General features: G+C 38.2%; 1 protein-coding gene across 4 annotated transcripts in view; it reads right to left on the bottom strand.

The window, feature by feature from the left end:
• PTPRZ1 (protein tyrosine phosphatase receptor type Z1) overlaps positions 1 to 22747 on the bottom strand; it is a 185670-nt gene that overhangs the window by 68100 nt on the left and 94823 nt on the right. For all 4 annotated transcript variants that reach the window (XM_043589350.1, XM_043589352.1, XM_043589353.1 and 1 more), the window contains exons 4-8: positions 22538 to 22689; positions 18995 to 19090; positions 18427 to 18493; positions 4099 to 4256; positions 3798 to 3948 (exon numbers count right to left, since the gene is read on the bottom strand). In XM_043589350.1, the coding sequence (XP_043445285.1) occupies positions 3798 to 3948; positions 4099 to 4256; positions 18427 to 18493; positions 18995 to 19090; positions 22538 to 22689 (624 nt within the window). The remainder of the gene's footprint in view (positions 1 to 3797; positions 3949 to 4098; positions 4257 to 18426; positions 18494 to 18994; positions 19091 to 22537; positions 22690 to 22747) is intronic.

The raw sequence follows: 22747 nt of genomic DNA, 5'->3' as shown, positions 1-22747 counted from the left end.
AGGGGGATAGTGTGTGTACTAAGAAGAAAACCAGGGCACCTGGGTGGCTCAGTCCATCAAGAATCTGACTCTTGATATCAGCCTAGGTCGTGATCTTGTAGTCATGAGATCAAGCTAAGCGGACCCTACTTGGGATTCTCTCTCTCTCTCTCTCTCTGCTTGCCTCCCCCCTCTTAAATACATAAATAAACTTAAAAAAAGAAGAAAACCATCACAGGAATATGCACATGGCAAATGATAGTGTTTACTGAATGCAAAACATTCATGATGGAAAAATTAAGAATTTGATCACTCCAGTTTTTGAAAAAAGCCAACGCTATTTTTTTAACATTTTAATTTTTAAAATTTTTATTAATTTTTAATTTTTAATTTGAGAGAGCGAGAGAGGCAGAGAGACAAAGGGAGAGAGAGAATCTTAAGCAGGCTCCACACCCAGCTTGAGCCTGATGTGGGGCTTCATTCCATGACACTGGGATCATGACCTGAGCCAAAATCAACAGTCAGGTGCTCGACCACTTGAGCTACCCTGACGCCCCAACCCAATGCTATTTTTAAAAAAGTTTCATGTCATTAAGAATCAGTTTTTATTATAAAATTTCATCATAAATTATGTATGCAGAAATTATGTTCCCTTATAAAGCACAGCAGAACTGGAAGGCTTTAGAATGAGATGTGTTCAAATACTGACTCCAGCCCTTTATGGTGCTGTGAACTTGGGCAAGCCACTTAACATCAGCTTCCCAAACTGTAAAATGAGAAAAAAAAAAAAAAGCCAACTTCATGATGGTGTTGGGAGGCTGAAATCAAATCCATATGGTTCAATGCCTGGTTGAACACACTGGTCCACACAGTACATGGTAGTTATTACTGTTTTTGTTATTCAAAACAAATAGCCTTTGTTTTAGCCTTCATCACTTAACTGTGAAATGAACAATATCTGACACTGAATTGGAACTACATTTGGTTTATACTTAAACAGGGCAAAAGGCACCCATCAAGCACAACCACTCAGTTTTATTGTATGAAAATGGATTCTTTCCATCATTCGGTATTTGGTGAATGAGAACTTTACTTTAGCCCAGCAATGGAGATAAAGACTAGTTACTTCTTTCACGGGCTCAGAGTCCAATGGGGAAGATGAATAAGTAAACGGACAATGGTCATACTGTGGCAACTACTGTGTACTTTGGATGTGCAGAACACAGGAGCACTTGGGCATATGACACACCTCCAGATGAGCGTCGTTGATTTGTACTTTATGACTATGGCACCTTCACGAGTGCACAGTCCTATGCCAGGGCCACAGGCAGACTTGATGAGGATGGAGATAGAGGTAGGGATGGTTCCCCCGTGGATACAAAGTCTGCTTGAGTCTTGAAGAATGAGGAGGAGAGAAACAAGTGAAACAGCAGGGAGGAACATGCCACGGCAAGGAAACAGCATGTAAAATGTAACCTCGGAGAACGTGACCTTCCTTTCTTCAGGGGATATAACCTCGGAGAACGTGGTCTTGCTTCTTCAGGGGATGTAACCTAGCAGAATGTGGTCTTGCTTCTTCAGGGGCTGTAACCTAGGAGAACATGGCCTTCCTTTCTTTAGGGGATATAACCTCAGAGAATGTGGTCTTCCTTTCTTCAGGGGATGTAACCTAGGAGAACATGGTCTTGCTTCTTCAGGGGATGTAACCTCGGAAAATGTGGCCTTCCTTTCTTCAGGGGATGTAACCTAGGAGAACATGGCCTTCCTTTCTTCAGGGGATGTAACCTAGGAGAACATGGCCTTCCTTTCTTCAGGGGATGTAACCTCAGAGAATGTGGTCTTCCTTTCTTCAGGGGATGTAACCTAGGAGAATGTGGCCTTCCTTTCTTCAGGGGATGTAACCTTGGAGAATGTGGCCTTCCTTTCTTCAGGGGATGTAACCTTGGAGAACGTAGCCTTCCTTCTTCAGGGGATGTAACCTAGGAGAATGTGGTCTTGCTTCTTCAGGGGATGTAACCTAGGAGAACGTGGCCTTCCTTCTTCAGGGGATGTCCAAGAGTTCAGTACGAGAGAAGGAAGCTAGTGGCAGGGAGTAAACTCTAAGACTCATAAGTGCTAAAAGGGACCTACCATGTAATGATGAGTGGTTTCGATTTTATTCTAAAAGCAATGGAGAGCGACTGAAGAGTTTTAATAAAATACAACTGACAAAAGTACATAACAAAAAAATCATATTTATTTAATTTGTTATGTGGTACATTATATTTTCTAAAAGGAGATGGTTAAATCTAGTTTTTTTTTTTCCTAATCAATTGTCTATTATTTACCAGACAGAATGTTATAGTATTTAGTATTGCTGGTAGAAATGTAATGAGATTTCTTCCTTTGGGGGCAATTTAACTAGAAACTCATTGTCACGTTAAATGTAGCTATTCATCACTGTTGTCTTGGGCTCTATTTTGTTGTTGTTGTTAAAGGATAAGTAATTCTCACAAACGGTACATTAAAACATGTAATGTTTTTTAAAAACATGCTTTTTTAATACTAATCTTCAAAAGAAGATGATTATTAGATTAATACTTTAGATGGCCAAAAATTCATTGTACAGCTGAAATCATTTAAATTTTTTTTTCAACGTTTTTTTATTTATTTTTGGGACAGAGAGAGACAGAGCATGAACGGGCCAGGGGCAGAGAGAGAGGGAGACACAGAATCGGAAACAGGCTCCAGGCTCCGAGCCATCAGCCCAGAGCCTGACACGGGGCTCGAACTCACGGACCACGAGATCGTGACCTGGCTGAAGTCGGATGCTTAACCGACTGCGCCACCCAGGCGCACCCTTTTTTTTTTTTTTTTTTAAATTTAAATTTTTTTTTCAACGTTTTTTTATTTATTTTTGGGACAGAGAGAGACAGAGCATGAACGGGGGAGGGGCAGAGAGAGAGGGAGACACAGAATGTACAGCTGAAATCAAAGATGGCCATGTACTTGGAAATGTTTTAAGTCCCCAAAGCAAAGGCCATGTCACCTATTTCTTTCATTAACCAGTACACTATCAGTATAAACTGAAAAGGAAAAGTCAGTAGATGCATTTGATTATGTCCTCTGGACATTTTCAAAGGCTTCTGCCTGTTGTGTCAACTTCAAAAGACACAAAGGGCACTCTGGAGACTTTCCCCCTGGAGTCCTCTCCATTGCTTGGGTCGACAAACTTCTTTTCTCCCAAAGAAGGAAACTGGGGGGAAAAACTCCCTTTGTATTCATTAATAATTCAGTGCATTTGCTTTCAATCCCTACTTCATGCTATGCTCTTGCCTTGGAGCTGCCAACACAGACGTGAGCACCTTAAAACCCAAATCACGCACCAAGACTCCACTCAAATGTCATTCCCTCGCAGAGGCTCTTGACTACCCCAACTAGAAGTGATCTCCTCAAGCTCTGCACACCACGGCTTCTTAATCATTCATTTCCTAGAGCTCTTAGCACAGGCAAACACCATGGAGTGAATTTGGAAGGTGTATGTGGCTTTGCTATCTATTACCATGCGTTTTAAAAAAATCACTTTCGTTATTGAATCTCAGTTTTTCTCATCTGCAAAATGGGGTTATTCATGTGGGGAGGAACAGCTATTTTTAAATGTTATTTTATAAATGTGGTAATTGAGATTCAGAGAAGTTAAACGGCTTATCTAAAGTGACAAAGCTAATAATCAAATATTTCTAAATATCTAAGTTTTGTATATTTTCCATTATTCCACAATTACCACCTACAACATAAAATCTGTAAAAGTAGTAGAAAAATTATATTTCAATACATACCTGTTTCATGAATCTCTTCCTTTCCAGTGTATGAGGAAAACACCTGCCTAGAGAATTTGTATTGTTGCTCTCGAAAATTATTTTGTAAGTAGTCCATCAGCATGACATAGCCAGACTGTTGCATTGTAAGAACTTCACAAAAAACAGCCAACTGGGGAAAAGATCATTTAACATATAATTTAACATATCTGATTCAAAGGCATCTGTAAATGCTTTAAAATATATATTTAGTAGTAAAGCTTAGAAACTAATTATTTTTATTGCTTTGAATGATTGCATTTGTTTGAATTTCCAAGATTACCTGGCTTTCAGAGATGCTAACTGTATCTTTAAAAATAATCCAGTCAACAGTGTCTGTGCAGGGAGGAGATGTCAATGAGCCATTGTAAGTGTAATATTTGTCAGTTGAGTTTGGCAGAAGGTTCAGCAATATGAAGGGATCTAATGCAGACTGTTTCCCTACAAAGTAACAACATATATCTCAGTTGGGATCTCAACACTGGAACTCAGTGGTTCAAAGCTTCTATGAAACAGAGACATATGGTTTGTTACAAATTTAATCAGAAATGAAATTTTAAGAATATTTTAGGTATATTTCAAAAATGGTGATAAAACCAACATATTCTGAATTTCCTTACATACACAACTACATAGGTTATACTAGTAAGATCCTGGAGAGATTATTTTACATATAAAAGATATTCAGAAATCATATAACCATGTTAACAGATACAGTAAAATCACTTGAGAAGACTTAATACCAGTTTGCGAAAAACAACAAAACCTTATTCTGGCAAAGATTATCTTCCAAAGCCTATGACAAACATTGTATTTAAGGATGACCGGTTGGGAAAGCTTTCTCCTAGAGATAAAGAATGAGACAAAAACATCCTGCTATCACCATTTCTGATTAACATTGAATTGGAGGACTGGGCCAGTACAATAAAGAAAAAAGTCATAAAGATTGGATATGAAGAAATGATACCATCATATTTTGCAAATGCATGATTGTACATGTATGATATTGAATTTACAAACTATCAGAATTAGTAAATGCATTTAGTAAAGTCACTGCACATAAGACCCATATACAAAAATTAATTATATTGCTATGTACCAGTACGAAACAATAGAAAATGCAATTTAAAACAATATAACTCATAATAACAACACAGTATCAAATACAGGTAAATCTAACAAATGATGTGAACAACATCTATATTAAAAATTATAAAACTTTCTTAAGAGAATTAGGTAAAAATTAAAATTATGGGAAATTAAAATTATGAGAAATACCAAGTTCATGGGTTGGAAGAGTTAGTATTGTGCAGGTGTTGACTGCCCCCAAATTGATTCATGGAGTCAAAAAATCTTATCAAAATCCCAGAGGCTTTTATACACATGTGTTTTATACAGCATGTGTTTACTGACATGCTGATTTAAAAATTTAAATGGAAATGAAAAGTTAAAACAATCTTGAACAATAACAGCTACTGTACGACTTTCATTACCAGGTAGGAAAACCGATTATATAAAACTATAGAAGTCATGATAGTGAAATATGCATGCAAAGACAGACAAAGGGAACAGTGAAAGAGAAAAGAGAACTCAGATCCATACATATATAGTCACTTTATGTATGTCACTTTTTTTCTTTAGGACAGGAAAAATTACTATGTAGTTGGAATGGACTGCCTTTGCAGTAAAGAGTGCTGTATCACTTGGATATCCTTACGGAAAAAAGTGAATCATGATTCCCTACTTCACATCTTAAGCACATGAGTTCTAAATACATCTAGCAGATCTAGATTTAGTGGATCTAAATGTGAACATGAGAGTAAAACTTTTAGAGGAAAACAGAAAATTCACTTTATAACCTTAAGGTAGGCTGAGATTTCTGAAATGGTACACAAAAATTGTTAATTATAAAGGGAAAATGATAAATTTTAGTACATGATAATTAAGATCTGTTTATCAATATTTACCTATTTATCAATAGTCACTATTAAGGGAATAAATGGTAAAACAAAGGGTGGAAAGTATATTTTACATATATGTTATGTGTGTGTGTGTGTGTGTGTGTGTATTATACTTTTTATCCAGAATAGAGAATTCCTTTAAAAATTTAGTAGAGCTTTCCTAAGTGGCATATCTGGCCTTGCAACTCTCAAACAATCCAATTATATCTGTCTCCATGAATGATCCCATTTTTGCTTTTGGACCTTTCCAACAGCACTTATCAACAGCCATTTGGCCTTTAGTGTACCTGCCCTCACTCATATAGGCAGCAATCTGCTTATCAGCAAGATCTGTGTCTAACTCATTTACCCATCCTAACTATCTAGCTCAATGCATGCACGTCCTCTGTTCTTTGTAGTAGACTTATGTCATTAAGAAGTAGCCCCCGAGACCTATTTAATCTATTCTTAGTGAGATAGCACAGTGTAGAGTGGTAGTTTTGTCAGACGAGGTAGTTAGACAGACATGACAGGAAGGGGAAGTAGGAGGATGACGATGGGAAATTGCCAGAAATCACATGTCTGCACCCAGAGTCCACCCCATCTCCCTCAGACCAAGCCCTTGTGTGGTACACCACAGACCCATAAGCAGGAGATATGGGCTCCAGGGACTGCCTTAACTTTGGAACATGTGCAGTTAAGAAAGACTGTGTCACGACAAGCCTGAGAAACCAAGATGGCAGAACAGCATGGAAGTTTTTTGTGTGTCTCACGCCCATGAAATACAGCCAGACCAACACTAAACCATCCTGCACACCTAGAAAACTGATCTGAGGCTTAACACAACAATCTGCACAACCTGAACCACAGAACTCAACAGGTATGTGGCACAGAGAGGTGAACTTGGGGAGAGAGAAGCTGCAGCGGGCAGGGAGCCTCTTTTGCAGGCGGAGAGAGGATGGAGATGGGGGGAGAATACTGGAAAAGCATCTCTCCCCAAAGGCAGCTGGAGTCAAAAGTGGAAAAGTGGAAATAGCTACAGGGACTAAACTAAAAAGGGAGAAAGGAGAAAGGAGAGTATTTAAATTCCATTAAGACTGTAAACAAGGGGGGGCGCCTGGGTGGCGCCGTCGGTTAAGCGTCCGACTTCAGCCAGGTCACGATCTCGCGGTCCGTGAGTTCGAGCCCCGCGTCGGGCTCTGGGCTGATGGCTCGGAGCCTGGAGCCTGCTTCCGATTCTGTGTCTCCCTCTCTCTCTGCCCCTCCCCCGTTCATGCTCTGTCTCTCTCTGTCCCAAAAATAAATAAATGTTGAAAAAAAATTAAAAAAAAAAAAAAAAAAAGACTGTAAACAAGGGGAGCACAGAGTCTGTAGCTCTGCAGCTTGATACCTGGAGATGCTCCGCTGGGAGGGGCAAATCCCCAGGAGCGGAGTGGGGTCCGGGAGGTTCTTGGGCCACACAGGGAAAAGCGATTCCACTGCTGGAAGAACGTTTGGTAGAGACTGTTGAGGCCACCTGGTCCCTGCAGACCCCAGAGAATGGTCACATTCGCTGGTGCTGGAACAAGGTCCTTAAGGGTGAAGTCTAGTGTCAGATGTGTGTTGTGATTTTCCATAATTCCTGAAATGCTGCTGCTACACTATCTCTCAAACTTTTTCTGGGGCGGGCTGGCACCTGGCTGCAGTCTCTGGGTTTCAGCAGCAGCACAGTAATGCGAACTTTCCTGGGTGTGGCTGGCATTCGGCCATTGCTCAGTGAGACCCCCCCCCCCCCCCCCCCCCGCTGCAGAAGGGCAGAAAGGGTCAAAGCCACAGTCCTTCAGAAGTAAGGGGCCGTGGAAAACAGCCGCATCTGAGACAAAACTCAGGAGAGAGGTACTTCCTGGTGCTTGGCCACAGACAATGAAAAAGCGGGGAGTGGACAAAAGCTGAAGACAGAGGACGGGTGAGCAATTGATGATCCGGGAGAACAGAGTTCCAAAACTAGAGACTGGGTAGCTGGGTGCCGCCATTTTCACTGCTCCCGCACATGCACATATGCACCTATGAGCACCACAACACAACACCCCAGTAGGCTAGCAGCACCATCTAGTGGAGAATGGAGCCGTTACACAAAGCCCCGCCCAACTGGGCCAACCTCGCTCTTCAAGAACACAAGTCTCACCCCCTGCTTAGTTTATAGACTAGAAAGCATTCATAGTCTGACTTCTAGGGGAAAACAAAGTAATTTCAGTCCTATTTCAATCTGTTAGCAGGTCCATCTATTCGATTTTCTTTCTTTTTTTTTCTTTTTCACTCCTTTTCTTTTTCTTGAATACAGAAAGAAAAAATTCATTTTTATTTTTAATTTTTATTAAAAATATTTTTCCTTAATTTTTATTTCTATATTTTTTACTTTTGTGTAACTTTTCAAATTCAATTTTACTTGCATCATTTTATTGTAGTCTACTTCAGTGTGTTAATTTTTTCAAATTTTCAAACGATTTACTTTTTTTCTTTTCTTTTTTCTCTTTTTAGTTTCTTTTCTTGTTCTTGAATACAGAGGGAGAAAAACTTCATTTTTCTTTTCAATTTCTATTAAAAATGTTTTTCTTTAATTTTTATTTTTACTATATTTTTTACTTCTATGTAAACTTTTCCAAATTCTATTTTATTCCCCTTGTTATATTTTAGTCTACTACAGTGTATTCACTTTCAAATTTTCAAATGATTTTTTTTCTTTTTTCTCTTTTTTGTTTTCTTTTCTTCTTCAATACAGAAAGAGAAAAAATTCATTTTTATTTTTAATTTTTATTTAAAGCTTTTTAATTTTTTTCTACTATATTCTTTAGTTTCACGTAAATTTTTTCAAATTCTATTTTACTCCATCATCTCATTTTAGTCTACTTCAGTGTATTCAATTTTTCAGATTCTCAAAAGATTTCCTTCCTCCCACCCCCCCTGCGCCTTTTTTCTCTAATCTATCAAACCACTTTCAACATCCAGACCAAAACACACTCAGGATCTAACATCATTTATTCATTTTTTGTGTGCGTGTGTTTTCAATTTTTAAATTTTAATATTTTTTAAATTTTAATTCTTTAAATTTTAATTTTTCTACCTCATTAATTCCTTTTCTCCCTTCAAAATGACAAAATGAAGGAATTCACCTCCAAAGAAACAGCAAGAAGAAACAACAGCCAGGGATTTAACCAACACAGATACAAGCAAGATGTCTGAACCAGAATTTAGAATCACGATAAAAAGAATACTAGAGGCAGTTGAAAATAGATTAGAATCCCTTTCTGCGGAGATAAAAGAAGTAAAAACTAGTCAGGATGAAAAAAAAAATGCTATCACTGAGCTGCAATCATGGATGGATGCAGCAGAGGCAAGGATGGATGAGGCAGAACAGAGAATCAGCGACATAGAGGACAAACTTATGGAGAATAATGAAGCAGAAAAAGAGGGAGATTAAGGCAAAAGAGCACAGTCTAAGAATTAGAGAAATCAGTGACTCATTAAAAGGAAACAACATCAGAATCATAGGGGTCCCAGAAGAGGAAGGAAGAGAAATGGGGGTAGAAGGGTTATGTGAGCAAATCATAGCGGAAAACTTTCCTAACCTGGGGAAAGACACAGACATCAAAATACAGGAAGCACAGAGGATCCCCATTAGATTCAACAAAAACTGACCATCAACAAGGCATATCATAGTCAAATTCACAAAATACGCAAGCAAGGAGAGAATCATGAAAGCAGCAAGGGAAAAAAAGTCGCTAACCTACAAGAGAAGACATATCAGGCTTGCAGCAGACCTATCCACAAAAACTTGCCAGGCCAGAAAGGAGTGGCAGGATATACTCAGTGTGCTGAATCAGAAAAATATGCAGCCAAGAATTCTTTATCCAGCAAAGCTGTCTTCAAAATAGAAGGAAAGATAAAAAGTTTCCCAGACAAACAAAAATTAAAGGAGTTGGTGACCACTAAACCAGCCCTGCAGAAATGTTAAGGGGTACTCTCTGAGGGGAGAAAAGATGAAAAAAAAATAATGTGTGTGTGTGTGTATATATATATATATATATATATATATACCAAAAGCAACAAAAGATTAGAAAGGACCAGAGAACACCACCAGAAACTCCAACTCTACAAGCATCATAATGGCAATAAATTCATATCTTTCAGTGCTCACTCTAAACATCAATGGACTCAATGCTCCAATCAAAAGACATAGGGTAACAGAATGGAAAAGAAGACAAGATCCATCTATATGCTGTTTACAAGAGACCCACTTTAGACCTAAAGACACCTTCAGACTGAAAATAAGGGGATGGAGAACCATATATCATGCTAATGGTCAACAAAAGAAAGTCAGAGTAGCCATACTTATATCAGACAATCTAGACTTTAAAATAAAGACTGTATCAAGAGATGCAGAAAGGCATTATATCATAATCAAGGGGTCTATCCACCAAGAAGACCTAACAATTGCAAACATTTATGTGCCAAATGAGAGAGCACTAAATATATAAAATCAATTACTCACAAACATAAACTCATCAATAGTACCATAATACCATATAATACCATATGTACTATAGTACCATAGTACCATACATACTATAGTACCATAGTACCAATAATACCATAATAGTAGGAGACTTCAACACCCCACTCACAGCAATGGACAGATCATCTAATCAAAAAACCAACAAGGAAACAATGGCTTTGAATGACACACTGGACCAGATGGACTTGACAGATATATTCATAACATTTCATCCTAAAGCAGCAGAATATACATTCTTCTCCAGTGCACACGGAACATTCTCCAGAATAGACCACATACTGGGACACAAAAAGATCGAGATCATACCATGCATATTTGCAGACGACAACACTATGAAACTCAAAATCAACTACAAGAAAAAAATTTGGAAAGGTAACAAATACTTGGAGACCGAAGAACATCTCTAAAGAATGAATGGGCTAACAAAGAAGTTAAAGAGGAAATTAAAAAGTATATGGAAGTCAATGAAAATGATAACACCACAGCCAAAAACCTCTGGGATGCAGCAAAGGCAGTCATAAGAGGAAAGTATATAGCATCCAGGCCTTCCTGAAGAAGGAAGAAAGATCTCACATACACAACCTAACCTTCCACCTTAAGAAGCTGTAAAAAGAACAGCAAATAAAACCCCAAATCAGCAGAAGAAAGAAAATAACAAAGATTAGCACAGAAATTAATGCTATGGAAACCAAAAAAACAGTAGAACAGATCAATGAAACCGGAGCTGGTTCTTTGAAATAACTAACAAAATTGATAAACCACTAACCAGTTTGATCAAACAGAAAAAGGAAAGGACCCAAATAAATAAAATCAAGAATGAAATAGGAGAGATCACAACCAACACAGCAGAAATACAAACAATAATAAGAGAATATTATGAGCAATTATATGCCAATAAAATGGGCAATCTGGAAGAAATGGACAAATTCCTAGAAACACATACACTACCAAAACTGAAACAGGAAGAAACAGAAAATTTGAACAGACCCATAACCAGTAAGGAAATCGAATTAGTAATCAAAAATCTCCCAAAAAACAAGAGTCCAGGGACAGATGGCTTTCCAGGGGAATTCTACCAAACCTTTAAGGAAGAGTTAGCACCTATTCTCTTGAAATTGTTCCAAAAAATAGAAATGGAAGGAAAACTTCCAAACTCTTTCTATGAAGCCAGCATTACCTTGATTCCAAAACCAGACAGAGATCCCACTAAAAAGGAGAATTATAGACCAAATTCCCTGATGAACATGGATGCAAAAATCCTTAACAAGATATTAGCCAACTGGATCCAACAATACATTAAAAAAAATTATTCACCACTACCAAGTGGGATTTATACCTAGGATGCAGGGCTGGTTCAATATCTGCAAAACAGTTAACATGATTCATCACATCAGTAAAAGAAAGGACAAGAACCATATGATCCTCTCAATAGATGCAGAGAAAGCATTTGACAAAATACAGCATCCTTTCTTGATAAAAACCCTCAAGAAAGTAGGGATAGAAGGAGCATACCTCGAGATCATAAAAGCCATATATGAACGACCCAATGCTAATATCCTCAATGGGGAAAAACTGACAGCTTTCCCCCTAAGGTCAGGAACAAGACAGGGATGTCCACTCTCACCACTATTATTCAACATAGTATTAGAAGTCTTAGCCTCTGTACTCAGATAACACAAAGAAATAAAAGGCATCCAAATCAGCCAGGAGGAGGTCAAATTTTCACTCTTTGCAGATGACATGATACTCTATATGGAAAACCCAAAAGATCCCACCAAAAACTGCTATAATTGATTCATGACTTCAGCAAAGTTGCGGGATATAAAATCAACACACAGAAATCGGTTGCATTCCTATACACCAACAATGAAGTGACAGAAAGAGAAATCAAGGAATCGATCCCATTTACAGTTGCACCAAAACCCATAAAATACCCAGGAATAAATCTAACCAAAGAGGTGAAAACTCTATACACTGAAAACTATAGAAAGTTTATGAAAGAAATTGAGGAGACACAAAAAAATGGAAAAAGATTCCATGCTCCTGGATAGGAAGAACAAATATTGTTAAAATGTCAATACTACCCAAAGCAATCCACATATTCAATGCAATCCCTATCAAAATAACACGAGCATTCTTCACACAGCTAGAACAAATAATCCTAAAATTTGTATGGAACCAGAAAAGACCCCGAATAGCCAAAGCAATCTTGAAAAAGAAAACCAAAGCAGGAGGCATCACAATCCTGGACTTCAAGCTATGCTACAAAGTTGTAATCATCAAGATAGTATGGTACTGGCACAAGAACAGACACTCAGATCAATGAAACAGAATAGAGAACCCAGAAATGGACCCACAAATGTATGGCCAACTCATCTTTGACAAAACAGGAAAGAATATCCCATGGAATAAAGACAGTCTCTTCAGCAAGTGGTGCTGGGAAAACTGGACAGCGACATGCAAAAAACTGAACCTGGACCACTTTCTTACACCATACACAAAAATAAACTCAAAATGGATGAAAGACCTCAATGTAAGACAGGAAGCCATCAAAATCCTTGAGGAGAAAGCAGGCAAAAACCTCTCTGACCTTGGCTGCAGCAACTTCTTACTCAACACGTCTCTGGAGGCAAGGGAAACAAAAGCAAAAATGAACTACTGGGACCTCACCAAAATAAAAAGCTTCTGCACAGCGAAGGAAACAATCAGCAAAACTAAAAGGCAACCGACAGATTGGGAGAAGATATTTGCAAATGACATATCAGATAAAGGGTTAGTATCCAAAATCTATAAAGAACTGATCAAACTCAACACCCAAAAAACAAATAATCCAGTGAAGAAATGGGAAAAAGACATGAAGAGACACCTCTCCAAAGAAGACATCCAGATGACCAACTGACACATGAAAGAATGCTCAACATCACTCATCATCAGGGAAATACAAATCAATACCACAATAAGATACCATCTCATACCTGTCAGAATGGCTAACATTAACAACTCAGCAACAACAGATGTTCGTGAGGATGCAGAGAAAGAGGATCTCTTTTGCATTGTTGGTGGCAATGCAAGCTGGTACAGCCACTCTGGAAAACAGTATGGAGGTTCCTCAAAAAACTAAAAATATAACTACTCTATGACCCAGCAATTGCACTACTGGGCATCTTTCCACGGGATACAGGTATGCTGTTTCGAAGAGACACATGCACCCCCCCCCCATGTTTATAGCAGCACTATCAACAATAGCCAAAGTATGGAAAGAGCCCAGATGTCCATCGATGGATGAATGGAAAAGGAGGTGTGGTATATATATACAATGGAGTATTACTCGGCAATCAAAAAGAACGAAATCTTGCCATTTGCAACTACGTGGATGGAACTGGAGAGTGTTATGATAAGTGAAATGAGTCAGTCAGAGAAAGACAAAAAATCCTATGACTTCACTCATATGAGGACTTTAAGAGACAAAACAGATGAACATAAGGGAAGGAAAACAAAAATAATATAAAAACAGGGAAGGGGACAAAATATAAGAGACTCATACATTTGGAGAACAAACTGAGGGTTATGGGGGGGGTTGTGGGAGGGGGGATGGGCTAAATGGGTAAGGGGTATTAAGGAATCTACTCCTGAAATCATTGTTGCACTCTATGCTAATTTGGATGTAAATTTTAAAAAATAAAAAATTAAATTAAAAAAAACAAAAAGAAAGACTGTGTCACTAGCAACCTCGAGGCTATTATAATATCATAAAAGCCATATATGAACGTAAACGCCATATACGAATTAAAATATCATTAGCAGTGCGGTCAGGGCCCGCCCCCCAAGGGGTTGCACTTAGGCCCTCCTGGGAAAATGACTAGGACAAACTTGCAGCAAAAGTTGGAGGGGAGGAAACCAAGGCAGTTCCAAGGGTGGAGTGAGAATGACGAGATTGGAGGGAGGGGAACAAATAACTCCTCATAAAGGAACACAATGACGAACTCGGCGCTTTGCCACCTATCCTTGGGTCAGCCTGCTCCTCTGTCACTGGAGTGTACTATCACTTTTTGCTAAAAGAAAAAAAAAAAGCCTTTGCAACATTAACTCTCTATCAGGTCTTTCAACTGAATTATTTGAGAAGACAAGAACTGAGGAATTCCATAATCTAGGGCCTGGTAGTAGTTTCACCCCTTATTTGAATAATCTGGGGAGCTTTAAAAAAAATAGCAGTATTGCAGGCCCCACCCTAGCCCACTTGAACTTAAATCTCTAGTAATAGGGCATCTACATTTTCAAGACAGCATCCCCAGGTGATTCAAACATGCAGCCCTCATTGAAAATCCAAAGCAGAGTGAAGTCTTTGCAAGATGTTAGTATTTTGAACCCACTTTCTACATTATAAAATAAAATGACCAACCCAGATTATTTTCATAGTGTATTCTGGCTTTAAACTCTATGAAGACTGAACATATCCAGAAAGCCTCAAAGAAAAAAATTTCTGTTTAAAAATTAAATTATTGAATGTTAATTTTTCTACAATGCAGAAACTTTTGAAGGCAGGAGGGACTCTGGTAATAATTAAAGTTATAGATAACTGCTTCCATTCTGAATTTAAGACTGACTGTTAGAAATGAAAATCTGCTTGACCGAACAGATAGTGTTGTGTATATACAACCTAAATCTAGTTTTAATCTGTTAGAAAATTCAAGTTATGCTTGGTTTAATGTATTAATTAGTAATTTCTAAAAGTATGTCTTCTTCCCTAATATCAAGATGAAATGATTAGAATTTAGACTTGGATTCAAGTTCTCTGAAACTGAGGAAAATCTTTTTATATGTGAGTATTTCCCATTTTCAGATTTATGCTTTTATTAACTGAAAAATTTTTAAGTCCATAACCTCCTTCTTAATCATCAATGGGCTACAATTGTTTCTTTTTTTCTGCTGAAGACAAAATTTATCTTACAAATGTTCTCTGGAAATGTGGATGTGCAGAATACTAATTAAGTAAGGAGGCAAACACTGACTCACTGCTAAATTAGGTGGGAAATGAAATGACACCAGGAGAGCTACAGGCCAGAAAAGGAAGAAAAGAAGTGAGATCTGAATAGGGAAGGGGAAATAGAGAATTTTCTTGAAATGCTAACTGTTTTGTACCTTATTTTAAAAACATTTAGAGGGGTGCCTGGGTGGCTCAGTTGGTTAAACATCTCACTCTTGGTTTGGGCTGAGGTCATGATCTCACGGTTTGAGGGTTTAAACTCCAAGTTGGGCTCTGTGCTGACAGCACGGAGTCAGCTTGGGACTTTCTCTCTCTCTCTCTCTCTCTCTCTGCCCTTCCTCTGTGCGCGCACTCTCTCTCTCTCTCTCTCAAACTTAAAAAAATAAAAATGTTATTTATATACATGTCCTAAATTTCTGTCTTGGATATCACAGGACTTTTCAACTACAGTAGCACTCTTCTTTCTTTTTTTTTTTTCCTTTTCTTTGTTTAATGTTTATTTTAGAGACAGAGAGAGACAGAACATGAATGGGGGAGGGGCAGAGAGAGAGGGAGACACAGAATCTGAAGCAAGCTCCAGGCTCTGAGCTGTCAGCACAGAGCCTGATGTGGGGTTCAAACTCACGAACCGAGAGTTCATGACCCAAGCCAAAGTCAGATGCTCAACCCACTGAGGCATCCAGGCACCCCAGAGCTCTTCAATTAGACAACCATCTTTTGAGAAAATTGGAATAAGGCGATTTTTTGAGTATGTGTCTAGCAAAAGCATTTGCTTCATCTGAATCACCTCATTATTGTTAACACAAGCAAGAATCACAACTGAGACAATGCTGCTGTAGTTGTGATCATTCATTCAGTCATTATTCACTTAGGCACATATCAGTGAGCAACCAATCAGACGCTCCCCTTCTGTAGGAGGGTGACAGCAAGAGGGGGAGGATAAGTAGGGAGAGAGATAAGGAGATAGACAAAGACCACAATAGGGTCAAAAGAAAGGCAGGAATGAGGGAAGGAAAGGGAAATGGGTTCTTTCATCTTTTCGAGAGGAATACAGGAAATGAGTCATCAGCCCACATTGGACTAAGATAGATTTTATAATCTTGATGATGGTTGAAAGTGTTGTTTCTTGAATAACTAACATCATATAAAGAATATGGAGCAGGATTTGGGAGCTGAGCTTCAGTTGCAGAGTCTCTGTCCATAGACAAGCACTGCCTTCAGTCCTCTAGGTTCTCAGCAGCAATGGCTAAGAGCCAGTATCAGGGAGCCTCTTGTGTATTGGGGACTAGAGGGTTTTCTAGACTCTGAAATAGATTTAATCTAAGAATTCTCAAAATAGAAACATTTACCTTTAGGAGGACTTAACTTATTTAGTTTGTACAGATCGTATCTAACAACCATTCAAATCAAATTGACCTGTTTCAAATATGTCCTGAAACATAACTCATACAAATCGTCACAGTGTAGTGGAACAAACTTTGTGGACAGACCTGGATCGAGATTTTGGCCCTACCACTTACCAACTGAATCAGCTTAGGTGTCCTTGCCGAATATATGGAAATAATTACGTATCTAGTGGGTGAGTTGACGCACATGGAGGATTTTATTTTTCGGTAAAAGAGGAGGGAAGAAGTCAGTGCACAAGTAGCAGGGTAGAGAGAAAGAAAACAGAGTAATGGAGGGCAGATCGGGATGTGTTTCCAGGCAGCCAGGGAGACTATCGGTTCTGCTTCCAAATTAAGAGCCACGATACGGCCAGAATAGTGCTGCTGGGAATCCATGTTCTCGAGGAGGCTATTATGTGGCAGCAGCAGCTGTGAGGAAGCACCTCCCTCAACGGCTTATGGATAATAACTATATTGAAAAGTAAACTTTAGCCAAAGAACGTGGGCAAATTGGTTCTTACACTCATAGGATCCTCATATGACCCTCCTAGAGAGCCCCAGAAATAACTGAAGAAGCATCCAGAAAAAGAGGCCAGAATACCACAGCGACACAAGTCAGGACTAACAACCCAGTGTTAACACCACTCTTGTTGGCCCCACAGGCTGACATTAGGCCTGGGAACATTTGGAGTTCATGTTTTATACAAGTTTCAGTGTAGGAATTCAAACTAGCTGCCTTCTTTCAGTCTGAATAAAATCCACTTTCTGACTAAATGAGGGAAAAATTAAGTGTGGCTTATGGCATTCAATGTTGAATTTTGCGATCTAGGTGGATGGAGGGAGATAACTTCATCTTGTGTTTGATTGCACCTTTTGGAAAAAACACGAAAACAAAAAACACAAAACAATGAAAGCTGCACTGCATGAGTTCACATATTCCTGACTTCTGAAAAGTTCTGTCACTTAAGGCCCTCACATGTGATTGACAAAGATGAATCAATCCAAGGCCCAGCTTTTGCTTTCAAAAAGGATCTATATGAATTTTGTTCCTGATTTCAAGATTTTGCGGCTTCCCAGAGAGAAATAATCCTTATTTTGTTGATAGGGGAACATTAATCTCCTGCGTGTGGATGCTTACTAAAAATACAATAATAATAACAGGTTTGCTGTCTCTTGCAGATGTTGTTACAAGCATTTGCTGTGACAAATGACAAGATCCATGAGCTAGCAGGCAGAACAGTGAAACATACGGCATCTTTTTCTATGTTAAGTGTTTGCCTTCTTCCAAAAACCTTGTCATACTGGTAAAACAAAGGACCTATCAAGGAAACCACCAGGGAATAAATTTTAAGTTGAGTAACAATTGTCTTTTCACTTAAAAACATGACTTTTATAACACTAGCTGGTTTCAGATTATAAATCAGAGTCTTTAACAAATGTATAATGCAGACAGAATAGAGATATACATTTTAAATGCGTGACATAATTAGATTATTTTCAAGAATAAAATTAGAAAACTTTAACTTCCTACTTATATTAACTGTTTGTGATTTTTTATGTGACAAAAGTTTCAGATAAAATGTTCTTTAGTGAGACATGTATAAATCATCAAGTGTGAGAATTGGAAGATTGCTCCTTTTTGAAAAGGTCTTTCCTTCTTCTTTGGAGCAAGTGACTTTTGTAATATTATAAAAATTCATATGCATCCAAAGTACAATCTAGAAGAAAAGGATTTCTCCAAATAGCTTACCAAAACGACTAACTCTCTCGACTCCATCAATAATTGCTTTGTAATCCAAGTTTTCTTCTGTTCCAATCTATTAAAGAAGAATGACATTCTAAGAATGGGATAAAATATCTGATTAACTCTTCAATCAAATGAAAAGATAAGTGAAATCCATTTTAAGTATCCAAATGCAATGTTCTCCAAATGCATACTTCCTTTTTTTTTTTCACAGCAAGACAAAAACAAATAAAACAGACAAAAAACCAGCTACCTTTTAAATTTTCCACGGAGAAAAGTACGCTTTAAAATGTTGATTCCCAGTCACTGCTGTATTATTATGATGCTTTGCATGCACACAAATCTGCTCACAGAACAGGCTACTCCAGCTGGAAGTGATGCACCCCATTAATGAACGCAAGAGTCCCCTTTTAAACACCCCAGCCAAGGGGTTGTTCTATTTGCAAATGATCACCAGTTAGCATCCCACTTGCAAGCTCTTCAATTTGCTAAAAAGCATGCTTTGATATGTCACATCAATTACTTCAGGGGATTAAAGAATTAAGGTAGTGTTAAATTTATGTATAATGATTACCTCAAATAAAATGGATAAAGCTCTTAACTTCCCTTTTCCTTTTACCGCTTCCTCAAAACTTGAAAATCGGTCTGCATCAAAGCCATAGATTTGCATCTATAAAGGTAACAATGACAGCTTTATTATATACAAAGACATCACAAAAGTCACCAGAGAGACAATAAAATAATTTACTGATTCAGTATACTATTGGAAAAATTCTGTAAACTGTATAATTCAATACTCTGTACAGTTTCAAGATATTTTATCAATTACGTGCATATACAACTGCATTTACTCTCACGATTATCATCCTTCAGTAAGGAAAGAAGCACAAAGTTAGATACATCTAGGATGGAAATGACCACCTTGAGATTACTAGATAATACTGAGGTAATAATATACTAGAATGATTATCAAATGGAATAAATTACCAAGTATTATTTTAGCTGTTTTCTGGAATCCTTTCAATTATCGTTTCATTCTTGACTGGACGTGCCTTTCTTGTTACCTTTTTTGGACATTATCATACTATGCTCTAATAATAGTGAACTCTCAAGGACTTTCTGCTTCTCCATACAAACTACCAAAAAGAATTTTAAGTTCCCTGTTTTAAGGGTCCTCTTCTGCTGCCGGGCAATATTCCTTGTTAATTTCGACTTCAGCCTCTGCATTTGTTGACAACGGCTTCTACTCTCACTTACAATTTGGTGCTCCCCATGTCACCATCTTAGAAATCAGGTAACTTAGCTAGTTTAGACAAATAATTCTGGGAAGAGCAGAAAGCCTCTGTGAGGACTAATGCTTGGTTAGGGCTACGACTGGAGAAACAGCAGGTGTGGGTGGAGGATGGCAGTGGCTCCTGCCTCCGGTTATGACCACAAAGCCTTTGAGGATTGCTAAACTGACTCCTGTAGGATGAACAGCTTAAAAACTGGTGGGTGAAAAGGAGGGGCAGGCAGCGGCCACACCAGGAAGGTCTGTGAAGCAGTCCCAGCCCTTTGCTCTGGAGAGCAATGGAGAATCCTTGGTGTACTTCACCTAACAGGGATTGGGGGGCAGCAGGGCTGGGGGAAGAGGGTGAAGAGTAGAAAAGATTAAGACTAGAGAGAGGGAGGGGCACCTAGGTGGTTCAATTCGTTAAGCATTTAAACGGCCAACTCTTGATTTCGGCTCAGGTCGTGATCTCAGAGTTACTGAGATGCAGCCGTGAGTCGGGGCTCCAGGTCATTGTGGAGCCTGCTTGGGATTCTCTCTCTCCCTCTCTGTCTCTGCCCCTCCCCTGCTCCTGTGCATGCTCTCTCTCTCCTGTGTCTCTCTCTCGAGACAAGTAAACATTAAAAAAAAATAAAAATAAACTAAAAAAAAGACGAGAGAGGGAGACCAGTTCGGGAACATTTAATAATCCAACTAATAGACAAAGGTGGTTGAGCTCTTTTCTGCCCTCCCACATCACGCAGGGGCAGAATCGAGAAGACTTCATGGTTGGATGCAGGAGACCAGGAAAAAAAGACCAAGTCAAGGATGCTCCTGGATTTCCCTGCTTGCACAATTACATGGAGAGAGTTTTAAAAAGGCAAGCAACAAACAAACAAGCCATCAGAGAGGGAACTCAAGGGCTTTCTAAATAAGGAAAATACTTGAAGCTTAGTGCACAGACTCTGTATCATTTATTTTGCTATTTCAGGGCTTTTGTTGCTGTTAGGGTCTTTCTTGATTTTCCACTTTGCTCTAAATAGTGTTGTGACAGGGCTAAACTCTCCAAAGTGAGAATGTTATGTGTTTAATAAATTGACTTTCATTTCTTCGACAAACCAAATTTGATAAATGTGCTCTTCCTTAAGGATATTTAATATACTTTGAAAAACACAAATTTATAAGCTATGAATTAGAATATGATTATCCATCGCAAAATATTTTTAGTCCTTTAAAAGATAACTCACTCATCTTATTTTTATTATCAATAACTATTTTGACTATAAAAGTAATATAGTTCTGTTATAAGTAATTTTAAAAATATGGGAATTTTAAAGGAGAAAAGCAAGGTACTTATTATGCCATCACCCATGGAAAATCCCTGCTCGTGTCTCCTTGGTTTTCCTCAGTTATTTTTATAACAGTAATAATTCCTTCTCTTATTTAATCTTCATAATAACTTCATAAGGCAGGTGTTACTACTCTTAGATCAGTTTTGGAGGGGAGACATGGAAGCTTAGGTAAATTAAATATTTGTATAACGTCGTGTCTATAACTCATATCTAAATGGTGAAGTCAGTATTCAAACCTAGTCCATCTGATTCAGACTCTGGGCCCTCAGTCACTATTAAGTTAGTTTTCATGTTTTACAAAATCAGAGTAATAATACTGCATGTACTATTTTATATTTTGCTTTTAAAAAGCATTAAAAAAGGAAAACCCATTAATATCTTATGATGAACCTTTCTTGTGTGTAAATAAATCATTCAAACACATGGTTTTACAAGATCTGTAATACTCCATCATAATGTATTTAATCATTTCAACTTTTTATTATTGTAAATAAACCTTTGCACATACATTTTTGAGCATGTCCTTATTTTTTAGACTAAACTGTTAAAGGGGAAATGGTAGGTATTGGGATTGAAACATTTAAAGTTCCAGATACAGGGGCGCCTGGCTGGCTCAGTTAGTAGACTGTCCAGCTCTTGACCTTGGGGTTGTGAGTTCAAGCCCCACACTGGGCGTAGAGATTGCTTAAATAAATAAACTTAAAAATAAAACCTTTCAAAGTTCTGGATAAAAAGAAGCAAACTGCTTCCCAGTCTACCAATTTATACTCTCTCCAGACATGTATGAAAGTGTTTATTTTACTGCATACTCATTATTTATTATATTTATGTTTCCAATTTTAAAACTGAAAATGTTCTCACTTTATTTTATATTTCTTTGCTTCTCCAGTAAATTGACAAAATTTGCCCCTTTTTTCCTCCTGAGTTGTGGAAGCAAATTTGTTTATTTGTTTACACATCAACATTTGTTGGTCGTCCTAGTGTGGCACTCTGGGTTGCCAGAAAGTGGAAAATCAAATGTGAGTGTGACGGAGCTTAGTCCAGTGAGGAAGGCAGATATTAACCAAGTAAAATATAACTGTATAGTCTCCCTCTCTCTGACCCTCCCCCATTCATGCTGTCTCTCTCTGTCTCAAAAATAAATAAACGTTAAAAAAAAAAAAATTAAAAAAAAAAAGGGGGGGGGGGGTGCCTGGGTGGCTCAGTTGGTTAAGCGGCCGACTTCAGCTCAGGTCATGATCTCGCGGTCCGTGAGTTCGAGCCCCGCATCGGGCTCTGTGCTGACCGCTCGGAGCCTGGAGCCTGTTTCGGATTCTGTGTCTCCCTCTCTCTGACCCTCCCCCATTCATGCTGTCTCTCTCTGTCTCAAAAATAAATAAACGTTAAAAAAAATTAAAAAAATATATATAACTGTATAAATTATAATATCTGACTGTAAGTTAATCAAATTATATGCTAACTAAAATCTCAATGATTTCGGAAAACGAACTAGGAACCAGTGGAACCAGTGACTTACCTCAAGTGGAAATTTTTGTCCTTCTAAACTATGTTCCGATCCATCAGAAGACATATTGCATTTTCCCCAGTGAAAAGTTATCTTGCTTGCTTTGAACACCATTTCGGAAACTCCTCCACTGAGCCAGTAGTCATTAGTGAGATTAATTTCCACTTAAAAAAAAAAAAGCACACACATGCACAAAATTGCACCTATGTTTCTGCCAATCAA

Source organism: Prionailurus bengalensis, chromosome A2 (assembly GCF_016509475.1).
Source record: "Prionailurus bengalensis isolate Pbe53 chromosome A2, Fcat_Pben_1.1_paternal_pri, whole genome shotgun sequence".
NCBI lineage: Eukaryota > Metazoa > Chordata > Mammalia > Carnivora > Felidae > Prionailurus > Prionailurus bengalensis.
This window is presented reverse-complemented; position numbering and strand designations above follow the sequence as displayed.